The sequence below is a fragment of the Miscanthus floridulus genome, chromosome 14, assembly GCF_019320115.1.
Source record: "Miscanthus floridulus cultivar M001 chromosome 14, ASM1932011v1, whole genome shotgun sequence".
NCBI lineage: Eukaryota > Viridiplantae > Streptophyta > Magnoliopsida > Poales > Poaceae > Miscanthus > Miscanthus floridulus.
The window spans coordinates 78,262,617-78,275,196 of NC_089593.1; the positions used below are offsets into that span (position 1 = coordinate 78,262,617).

The window sequence follows — 12,580 nt, forward strand, 5'->3', positions numbered from 1 at the left end:
GCAGCATAGGCAAACCCCTTCGCGATGCAGCGTCCCCGGATGAACCCCGTCTGGTCACCACCGACAAGAGACGGGATAACGGACTGAAGGCGGCTCGTAAGAACCTTGGAGATTGCTTTGACCACACAATTTTGGAGAGTAATGGGGCGAAAGTCAGCAGCATGCCGAGCCACATCCTTCTTGGGGATGAGGACAATGAAGGAGCGGTTGATGCGGTCAAGATCAGCATTGTTGGAATAAAAAGCATCAAAGATCCGAATGATGGAGGGGGAGACAATGGGTCAGGCAGACTTGTAAAAGGAGGGACCGAAGCCGTCCGGCCCAGGGTTGGAAGAGGAGTGCATCTGCTTGAACACTACTACAGAATGGACCTGTTGTCCCGGGCGGTAACAGCCTTTAGTCCCGGTTACCGCGCCGGGACAACGATCCCGGGACTAAAGGTGGAACCTTCAGTCCCGGGTCATCGAGCCGGGATTAAAGAGGGACCTTTAGTCCCGGTTGGTAACACCAACCGGGACTAAAGGCCCTCCAGCCGAGCGAACCTGGCGCACCCTTTAGTCCCGGTTGGGGTTACCAACCGGGACTAATGGTTCACCCTTTAGTCCCGGTTGGTAACCCCAACCGGGACTAAAGGTTCCTTTTCTTTTTCTTTTTTTTTTGTTTAATTTGTTTTCAGTTCAGTTACACGTATTTGTTTAATATATAATATGTTTTTATGTACGTATTCTACGTTGCTAATATAAATACACGCATGCATATAATTACATCTAATTCTCATCTTGAGCATTATTATATTCGAATAAAGTATGAAACTATATATATTATAGATATATATATATGTATATATACAACACTTTCATAATCTTGTTCTCGAAAATAACGATATCAATAAACATTTAATTTACATCATTTATTCCTTAAGATCAAAGTAGAACTCGCCGTTGGGATTTAGCACTTTTTCTAGAAGATATCCTGCTATTGACTCTTGAACTGCTTTCAGATGGTCTTTTTGCATGACCCTTCGTTTCAACCATTCAGTCTTGCATTTGAAATAAAAGGAAAAGTATTAATACACATATATGTATATATATTCATTTAAAAATAAATAAAAATTGATATATACGTACTCTGAGGACATCTTCAGGAGTTCTTCTTATGTGCGCAGTGATAAATTCACAAACGTAGTATCCACACAAGTTATTACCTGGTTCCTGCCGCAAACACCACTGTACGAGAAGAAGATTATTCTCATCATCTCACACGTAAATTGAAGTACGATATAGTAATTAAACACGTGGGGAAGTGTATATAGTACAACTTACTGGTATTTCAACTACATTAAGTGGTGCCTTGCAATCCTTGCGATGTTGCCGAATAAACTCTTTCCAAACCCTGTGCGACCAATAATGTACGATCGTTAATAAATTATGGCAAAGTCTATTCAATAATAGTTGTGCGCGAGAGATCGAAATTACCCCTGGATAACGTCTATCATATCTTGGTATAGTGCCTGTTCTTTTCTCAACGAGTCAAAGATTAGTAACCGACTTGAGTTTAACTCAATGACAATGAGTATCCAGTGAAAACTGTATTGGTTTATACACACACGTACATGCATATAAGTTGTATTGATATTACATAAAATGTGTAGACTACATTATTATTAACACTTACTCAAAGTTGTACGGGAAAAGTATTGTTGTCTTGTCGTGCTGCTTCACGAAGAACTTCATGATATTCGTCTGTGCTTCAGATACCCAGTAGTCCTTGACAATAATATCGGTTTTGAATACGATATAAGGATCAATGAAGCCAACACTGGTGTCTTGTATTCTTTGGAGCTCTGACATCTGGAATCTATATATAAATATAAGTTACATGTGAGGATAATTATATACACGTACGCATGGAAGTGAGTTTATTAAATAAAAGTAAGAATCACTTACAAACAAAAGGAGCTCATGATTGATTTGTCCAGAGCGTCCAAGTGGAATAGTTGATGCAATTCTTCGAAACTAATATGTAAGATGTCATCGCCACGGAAGTAATGATGGTCTCTAAATCTGACAAAGATCCACTGCTCACCCCTGCCACACGCCTGCATGTACCACTTGTTGAGCAAGTACATTTGCGTACCCAATTCATTCAGAGCCGCAGGGTTGTACAGACTTTTGCCATATTTATAAGTCTTCCAGGTATCAACTTCCGGGTTCTGGATTGGAGCTTTGCCCGTCAATTGATCCAAGGTTAAACCAGTATCTTTAAAAAAAGCATTAAGGGCTTGAACCGACACTTCTCCAGAGTTGTCTGGTCGATAGACTTCTATGTTGGAACCATATTCATTAGCAACAACAAGATTTTGCATTGGTTGCTTCTGTTGTCCGAGCTGTGGGACATCCTTCTCTGATGCTCTTTTCCTTTTCTTATCTGCATCATGTGACTTCACGAGGGAGCGGTCATAGTCTGATAGTGGCGAAGGCTTACGAAGTTCAATCATCTTTTTCTTGTGAGCATCGACCTTCTGCCTCAGCACATCTCGTGGTATGTAAAAGTACGGCTTCTCCTTAAGCTTTGCTTGACTCTTGTTTTTGATATCTATAAAAAAATCTTTTACTTTTTTGTCTTCTTCAGCTGCTATTTGCTCATCAGTCTTTTCAGGAAGTATTTCTTGAGAAATAACTCTTTTTCTTGGGGTCTTCTTTGCCGCCGGGACCTTAGACGTCTTTGTAGTGCGTCGCTGTGGAGGGGGTGGGGGCGGTGTTGGAGATCGGCGTGGAGGCGATGAGACCGGTGTTGGTGGAGACCGGCGTGGAGACGTTGGAGATCGTTGTGGAGGCGGTGGGGCCGGTGTAGGAGTTGGAGATCGTTGTGGAGGCGATGGGGCCGGTGTAGGAGTTGGCGATCGCCGTGGGGATGAAGTCGTCTCGCCCCCCGCGACGCTGTGATGAGATGGGGAATGAATGATTAGGCTAGGCTGGGGAGAGACCCTACTATAAAAACAATTTGTGTGTCAATTATTTTTGAAGCCAATAGAAAATTAATGGAAAATAATATTTCATTCACTTTCATTCGTACCTAGGGTGAGGTAGGGGAAGCGGTGGCGCCCCAGGAATGATGATGAAGCGTTTGCGCCATTGAATAAATGTCTTCTCTGTTTCTTCTAGTGTCTTCTCCCCATCACCGCCTTCAATGTCAAGAGGAACATTGCTGTAACCTTTGAGCACTCTATCGACCGAGACGCTAGCATATCCAGGTTGAATAACTGACCCATGGATTCTTGGTGTCTTCGTTCGGTCTATTGGAGATACAACCCCGACAGCCACCATGATTGATGCATTACCATCTGGAATGTGCAGCTCACATTTTGTTAGAGGCTCGGTAATGTCATCAACAGGGAAGCGCAACCCAGCGTCGTCTTGAATAACTGGCAGCTCCGTAGAAGCACAACTGCTTTTCATCTGACCAACGGGGCTAATGGTGACTCCCGGCGTTGATTGCGATTGCATTTGACTCATTGCTAGCTGCACTTGCCTCTTGATCTCCTCCTGCATTCTTGCCTCAAGAGATTTTTCTCGTTCACGTGATTCAAGCAATGCTTGTCGTGACTCATCAACAAATTGCTCCAATGCACGAATTCGTTCTGCCTCCTCATCCTTCTTTCTCTGGCGGCTTCTGTAGGTATCCTTGTCTGCTGGGAATGCGTGTAGCCACGGAACCGCCCCATAGCCTCTTGTTCGACCACCGTGTTCGGGATTCTCTAGGGCATATGTCAATTCATCCTTCTCTCTGTTGGGCTTGAAAACACCACTATCAGCTTCTTCCCTAGCACGAGCTAGTCTCTGTGTTGCTCTCTCAATTTTTTGGCCGAAAATTAGCTTGCCAGTGTCTGGGTCTAGGCTTCCCCCATGAGCGTAGAACCAATTCTTCGCGCGTTGAGTCTAGTTCTTTTCTATTGTTTCAGGTATGATTCCCTTGGCAGTAATCTCTGCTTCTAGGTTCTGCCACTTGGGAATAGCACTCCTATAACCACCTGATTCCATGCGATGATGGTATTGCTTCTGTCGGGCATTCTGCCGATTCCTCATCACACGTTCCTCACTATCTTGAGATGTCTTGTATTCTACGAAGGCATCCCAATGGGACTCCAACTTGACAAACGCCTTAGCATTGAAATTCGGCATAGCATTCTTCAAGATAAACTTTTTATACAATGTCTTCTTCCAACTCTGGAACAATGTTGCCATCTTCTTCATTGTCCAATCCCTCACTAGCTCCTTCAAAGCATCATCTGCTTGTAATGTGAAATGCTGAGTGATATCTCTCCAAGCTAGGTTCTTATCACGATCAGATACAAAACTAACATTAGGAGCGGATATCTTCTGCTTCCATTCACGAGCACTAACTGGGATCCTATCCCTTACAATGAACCCACATTGATTGACATATGTCTGAGCATGTGGTCCCAATGGTTTGCCGGTGTCGGTGTCGAATTCTGATATTATGAAACGGCCCTCTAATGGCTTTTTTGGCCCTCGGACTTTCCTACTTTTGTCGGTGGTTGATGTAGATCCAGAGACCGGCTACATGAGTAGAAACACAACGATTAACAACAAATATACGTACGCATGCATCTATAAGAGATGATAGATAATCGAATATACCTCGCCAGTATTTTCTTGCGCGATAATTTGTTGATCTTCAACCACCGGCATATTCAGGATATCCTCATAATCAGCAAAGTACTGACTCGTGTCATCTACATCCACATTGGTGCCGGCGTTGATAATATCCGCCATTATGTCATCACTCAAGTTATCATCCGGAGCAGCCATTTGTATCTTCAAGATAACACATAGATAGAATTATTATGGTACATAACATAAGTACATGTGATAACACATATAGAATTACTAAATCCAATTAAATATAATAACACATAATATTTCATAAGGATAAACAATAATAAGGTATAGGCTTTGGAATCGAATCAAAAACACTTTCGATCCAAAAACATGGAAATAAGTACATGTATATATATACACATAGAATGATACAATATATTTTCTCTCTCTCTCAACACATAGAAATAAGTGCATATGTCTATATCTCTAGATATGCATGTGATAACACATAGAATGTCTCTCTAGATACAATTTTCTCTCTCTCTCAACACATGAAAATAAGTACATGTATATATACATATAGAAATAATTAATTAAGTACCATATGTATACATATAGAATCTCTCTCTAGATATATATATATAGAGAGAGATAGAATATATAATTACTAAATCCAATTAAATAAATCTAACATGAAATTAGATAAACTAGTAATAGATAATACATTTTAATCTAACATATATCAAAAACTATAATAAAAAACTATCTAAAAAAAACTATCTAAATAAGTACTAATTAAAATTTAATACATTTTAATCTAACATATATCAAATACTATAATAAAAAACTATCTAAAAAAACTATCTAAATAAAGTACTAATTAAATTTTAATACATTTAAATCTAACATATATCAAAAACTACTAATTAAATCTAACATTTTAATCTAATATTGGCCGGCCGAGAGCAAGCTAGCTCTAGCAGGCTGGGGATCGAGGCGGATGGCGCGGGCCGGCAGGGCGTGCTGGCCGGCCACGCGCGGGGCCGAGCTGAGCACCTCGATCGCGCGAGGACGACGTACGGCGGAGACGGCGGGGCTCGACGACGAGGCCGCCGGGCGCGCGGGAAGCGGTCGACGGAGGGGGCTCGGGTGCGGGCAGAGACGGGATGCGGCCGGGCGGATGGCGCGGCCGGGCGGGGGTAGAAGACGACGGCGGCGCGGCAGAGACGAGCTCGATGTACGGCCGGGCGGGGCTGGGGCGACGGAGGCGAGATCGAAGATGGCGGTGGCGGCGGCGATGATCGACGTGTAGATCGAAAGGTAGAAGATGAAACCGTTCGATATATATAGGCCGGGACCCTTTAGTCCCGGCTAGTAACACCAACCGGGACTAAAAACCCTTTAGTCCCGGCTGGTATTACCAGCCGGGACTAAAGGCCCAACCCTTTAGTCCCGGCTCGCCTTACAAGCCGGGACTAAAGGGTTTTTAGTCCTGGTTGGTGTTACTAGCCGGGACTAAAAGTATTTTGGGCGGGCACCGAAATTGCCGCTCACCCTTTAGTCCCGGTTCTTGGTCTGGGCCGGGACTGAAGGCCTGAAAATTTTGGCAACCCGCCAGCGTAATTGGAAAGACCTGGGATTTTGATTTTGTTTAATACTAGGTTAATCAATTAATTCCATAGCAACTTCAATACTTTGCAATATTTATTTTAAAAAATTCTATTGATTAACTAATTATTTATTGTAAATAGGAAAATTTTGTAACCTATAGTTTTTAATTTCTTTTATGAATATAGAATATAAATGTTACTAATACTAAGTATTTTGTTAATGCAAAAATATATTTGTAACTTAAAATTAATAAAACTAATATTATTCGATAGGAAATTTATTATAACATTATTGTAACGTCAATGTTTCAATTTTTTCTCGGTTTTTGACCAAAATTGACAGGAAATTTTTGTTAAACCTATAAAAATAAAGAAAATATAGTATTTTTTGTTGTACAACTTTTTCAAATGAAAAAATGGCCTATATAAGGATTGTTGTTTTTTCAATTCGACCAAAATTAACAAACTTGGTATTCAAAACTTTTCAATTCGAAGTCATTTAGAGTCCATAATACTAGGGTCAAAGTGTTGTTTTTTCATTTGACCAAATTTGACTTGGTCAAACTTGCTCAAATGAGACACTAAATGACCTCAGATGAAAAAACTCTGAATACCAAGTTTGATCATCTCAGCAAGATCTACAATTGTTACATAGCTCATTTTCCCATTTGAGAAATTTTTATCAAACACTAGTCACAATTTTCCTTATCTCTTATAGACTTTCTAAAACTATGTCACACACTTGTGAAAATTGAACTACATTTTGTTCAAGCTTTCTCAAATGAAAAAATGGTCTATATAAGGATTGTAGATATTGATGATATGAACAAACTTGGTATTCAAAACTTTTCAATTTTAGACAATCTAGGGTTCCAAAAACTAGTTTGTAGGCGTCGAAATTTAAAAATCACAAATTTGAACCATCCAAACTTTCTCAAATGGAAAGTTGACCAAAACAACAATTGTAGATCTTTTTGAGTTTAACAAACTTGGTATTCAAAACTTTTCAATTCGAAGTCATTTAGAGTCCATAATACTAGGGTCAAAGTGTTGTTTTTTCATTTGACCAAATTTGACTTGGTCAAACTTGCTCAAATGAGACACTAAATGACCTCAGATGAAAAAACTCTGAATACCAAGTTTGATCATCTCAGCAAGATCTACAATTGTTACATAGCTCATTTTCCCATTTGAGAAATTTTTATCAAACACTAGTCACAATTTTCCTTATCTCTTATAGACTTTCTAAAACTATGTCACACACTTGTGAAAATTGAACTACATTTTGTTCAAGCTTTCTCAAATGAAAAAATGGTCTATATAAGGATTGTAGATATTGATGATATGAACAAACTTGGTATTCAAAACTTTTCAATTTTAGACAATCTAGGGTTCCGAAAACTAGTTTGTAGGCGTCGAAATTTAAAAATCACAAATTTGAACCGTCCAAACTTTCTCAAATGGAACGTTGACCAAAACAACAATTGTAGATCTTTTTGAGTTTAACAAACTTGGTATTCAAAACTTTTCAATTCGAAGTCATTTAGAGTCCATAATGCTAGGGTCAAAGTGTTGTTTTTTCATTTGACCAAATTTGACTTGGTCAAACTTGCTCAAATGAGACACTAAATGACCTCAGATGAAAAAACTCTGAATACCAAGTTTGATCATCTCAGCAAGATCTACAATTGTTACATAGCTCATTTTCCCATTTGAGAAATTTTTATCAAACACTAGTCACAATTTTCCTTATCTCTTATAGACTTTCTAAAACTATGTCACACACTTGTGAAAATTGAACTACATTTTGTTCAAGCTTTCTCAAATGAAAAAATGGTCTATATAAGGATTGTAGATATTGATGATATGAACAAACTTGGTATTCAAAACTTTTCAATTTTAGACAATCTAGGGTTCCGAAAACTAGTTTGTAGGCGTCGAAATTTAAAAATCACAAATTTGAACCGTCCAAACTTTCTCAAATGGAAAGTTGACCAAAACAACAATTGTAGATCTTTTTGAGTTTAACAAACTTGGTATTCAAAACTTTTCAATTCGAAGTCATTTAGAGTCCATAATACTAGGGTCAAAGTGTTGTTTTTTCATTTGACCAAATTTGACTTGGTCAAACTTGCTCAAATGAGACACTAAATGACCTCAGATGAAAAAACTCTGAATACCAAGTTTGATCATCTCAGCAAGATCTACAATTGTTACATAGCTCATTTTCCCATTTGAGAAATTTTTATCAAACACTAGTCACAATTTTCCTTATCTCTTATAGACTTTCTAAAACTATGTCACACACTTGTGAAAATTGAACTACATTTTGTTCAAGCTTTCTCAAATGAAAAAATGGTCTATATAAGGATTGTAGATATTGATGATATGAACAAACTTGGTATTCAAAACTTTTCAATTTTAGACAATCTAGGGTTCCGAAAACATATTACATAATATCCGTCTCTAAAACATAATATATTAAACATGCATCGTTGTATCATGCGGGCACAACAGTGAATTTCTTCTTGACGTATGACCCTTGGTTATGATCTTGTCGTAACCATGGAGTGTCTTCATCATTTAACATGATGCTTGGATCTTTCTTCACTATGAAGGGTGGAATTCGGACATTTCTTTCGTAATCTTCTGACATGTCTGACTTGTCTTCAATTCCTACTATATTTATTTTCCCAGAAAGAATTATGTGGCGCTTTGGCTCATTGATCATTGAGTTGATGTCTTCGTTTTTTCCTCTCTTTGATTTTGTAGACATGTCTTTCACATAGAACACCTGACTCACATCGGCAGCAAGGACGAATGGTTCCTCTTTGTATCCAATATTGTTGAGGTCCACTGTTGTCATTCCATACTCTTTGTCGACTGTTACCCCTCCTCCGGTCAGCTTCACCCATTGGCACCGGAACAAAGGGACTTTAAAATTAGGTGCGTAGTCTAGTTCCCATATCTCTTCTATGTGGCCATAATATGTTTGTATATTCCCATTTGGATCTGTGCCATCTATGCGAACACCACTATTTTGATTGGTGCTCCTTTTATCTTGGGCAACTGTGTAAAATGTATTCCCATTTATCTCGTACCCTTGGTACGTGAGGATATGCCACGATGGCTGCCTAGCCAACAAATACAGTTGCTCATCAATATTGTCATCGCCTTGACATTCTTTTCGCAACCAACCACTGAAACTTTTCATGTGCTGACGCCTAATCCAAGCTTCAGTCTTCCCTGGAAACTTGGATCGTAAGAACTCCTTATGTATCTTGATGTACGGATGCACCAATGACGAGTTCTGAAGAACTGTGTAGTGTGCTTTATTGAAATAATCGTCTTCCATGCCAATATATGTTTTCTTCCCTAAAGTTCCTTTACCACTGAGTCTCCCCTCATGTCGTGATTCGGGAACGCCAATCGGAGCAATGTCAGGAATAAAGTCAACACATAACTCAATGACCTCCTCTGTTCCATAGCCCTGGGCGATGCTTCCTTCAGGCTTAGAACGGACTTTCACATATTTCTTCAAGACTCCCATAAACCTCTCGAAGGGGAACATGTTATGTAAGAACACAGGTCCAAGAATACTAATCTCCTTCACCAAATGAACTAGGATGTGTGTCATGATATTAAAGAAGGATGGAGGGAACACCAACTCAAAGCTGACAAGACATTGAACCACATCGTTCTGTAGAGTAGCTAGTTCCACTGGATTGATTGCCTTCTGAGAAATTGTATTGAGAAATGCACATAGCTTCACGGTGGCTAGACGTACATGTGGAGGTAGAATTCCTCTTAAAGCAACTGGAAGCAATTGCATCATAAGCACGTGGCAGTCATGGGACTTTAAGTTTAGGAATTTTTTATCTGGCACATTTATTATACCCTTTATATTGGAGGAGAATCCCGATGGGACCTTGATGCTGCTTAGACATTCGAACATGCTGTCCCTCTCTTCTTTGCTAAGCGTGTAGCTAGCAGGACTTAAGTAATGACGTCCATCACCTGTCTTCTCTGGATGAAGGTTGTCTCGTTCTTTCATGCACTGCAAGTCCTGGCGTGCTTCAAGTGAATCCTTTGGCTTCCCGTACACACCCATGAATCCTAACAGGTTCACACAAAGATTCTTTGTCAGGTGCATCACATCGATTGCGTTGCGGACCTCTAGGACTTGCCAATAGGGTAGCTCCCAAAAGATGGACTTCTTCTTCCACATGGGTGCATGTCCATTAGCATCTTTGGGAACAGATTCACTGCCTTGTCCCTTTCCAAATACTACTTTCACATCCTTGACCATTGCGAGTACATCTTCCCCGGTTCGGTTATGAGGCTTCTTCCGGTGGTCTGGCTTACCTTTAAAATGCTTCCCTTTCTTTCTTACTTGGTGGTTCAAAGGAAGGAATCGACGATGGCCAAGGTACACGACCTTTCGACATCTTTTCAAATATATACTGTCAAGGTCATCAAAACAATGTGTGCATGCATTATATCCTTTGTTTGTCTGACCTGAAAGATTACTTAAAGCAGGCCAATCATTGATGGTTACGAACAACATTGCTCGTAGGTCAAAGTGTTCTTGTTTGTACTCATCCCAGACACGTACACCTGGTTTGTTCCATAAAACTAGAAGTTCTTCAACTAATGGCTTCAGATATACATCAATATCGTTGCCAGGTTGCCTCGGACCTTGGATGAGGATCGACATCATAATGAACTTCCGCTTCATGCATAACCATGGAGGAAGGTTGTAGATACATAGAGTAACTGGCCAAGTGCTATGACTAGTGCTCTGCTGTCCAAAAGGATTCATACCATCTGTACTTAAGGCAAACCTTAAGTTTCTAACCTCATTTGCAAACTCTGAAAATTCTCTATCTATCGCTCTCCACTGGGACCCATCAGCTGGGTGTCTCAGCATATTGTCTACCTTACGGTCTTCTTTATACCACCGCAACAACTTTGCGTGGTCTTTATTTCTGAACAAACGTTTTAAGCGTGGTATTATAGGAGCATACCACATAACCTTGGCAGGGATTTTCTTTCTAGGACGTTGTTCACCCTCGACGTCACCAGGATCATCGCGCCTGATCTTATACCGCGATGCTTTACATACCGGGCATTCATCCAAATTCTCGTATTCATTGCCATGGTAGAGGATACAGTCATTAGGACATGCATGTATCTTCTGGATTTTTAATCCCAAAGGGCAGACAACCTTTTTTGCTTCGTACGTAGTGGTGGGCAATTCATTTGGCTTCGGAAGCATCTTCTTTATGAGGTTTAATAAATTCCCAAATGCCTTATCGGATACACCATTCTTTGCCTTCCACTGTAGCAATTCCAATGTTGTACCCAGCTTTTTTTGCCCCTCTTCGGCCGTCGGGTATAGCAACTTCCTATGATCCTCAAGCATGCGCTCCAACTTAACTTTCTCTTTTTCACTTTCCCATTCTTGTTGTGCATCACGAATGGCATCGCCAAGAGCATCACCGAGATCATCTTCTACCGCTACCTCTTCTTCATCTCTCCCCATTGTAGTATCATCAAAGGCACCATACTGAGCAATAATGTCATCAATGTCTAAATCTTCTCCTTCACCTTCTTCCATCATGACCCCGCTTTCTCCATGCTTAGTCCAACATATATAGTTTGACATGAAACCTGACTTAAGCAAATGTGAATGAAGACTCATTGAGCTTGAATATTCCTTTAAATTCTTACATAGGGCACATGGACAGCATATGAAACCATCCCGCTTATTTGCCTCGGCCACACCTAAGAAATAGTGCAAGCCCTCTATAAAGTCTTGGGAGCGGCGATCGGCATTGTACATCCAATGGCGTGACATAATCTGTATTACACGACAAATTATGAAAACCTTGAACATAATTAAGTATTTTATTACACAACATAAATGACACACACACGGTTGATTAATTAACTAAGCCTGGCTACAACGTAAGCGATCCCAACTATCACTAAACAAACTAAAACTACAATGCACTTCAGTAACATAATTATTTTGTGATCGTACGCAACTAAAACAGACAAATCATTCTTCTGTTGAATATCAATAAGCTTCTCCTGCTGGCTCACTGCCTCATCAGCAGCATCCGCTACCTCAAGCGCACCCAAATTCTGCACGTATGTAGCATAATCTTCCTCCCAGTACCAACCATCGCATCCATTGCCCTCCCACTGAAATTAAAGCCAAAAAATATTTAGTCAAAAATATTCAAGAAAAGCAGGTCAATTAGCCATAATTATAAAATGCGTAAGAAACTCACATCGCGATCCGGGCACTTGTAGAAAACACGACCCTTGTTGGGTCCCTGT

General features: G+C 40.1%; 1 protein-coding gene across 1 annotated transcript; it reads right to left on the reverse strand.

Moving 5' to 3' along the window:
- Positions 1-379: 379 nt before the first annotated feature.
- Positions 380-12,186, reverse strand: LOC136502702 (uncharacterized). Its single transcript, XM_066497941.1, has 7 exons — positions 11,077-12,186; positions 10,241-10,680; positions 1,947-2,280; positions 1,675-1,857; positions 1,338-1,392; positions 1,128-1,247; positions 380-1,039 (listed from the first exon to the last, which is right to left on the reverse strand). The coding sequence occupies exons 1-7, from the start codon at positions 12,129-12,131 to the stop codon at positions 911-913; spliced, it is 2,316 nt and encodes a 771-aa protein (XP_066354038.1). The 5' UTR covers positions 12,132-12,186; the 3' UTR covers positions 380-910.
- Positions 12,187-12,580: the final 394 nt, after the last annotated feature.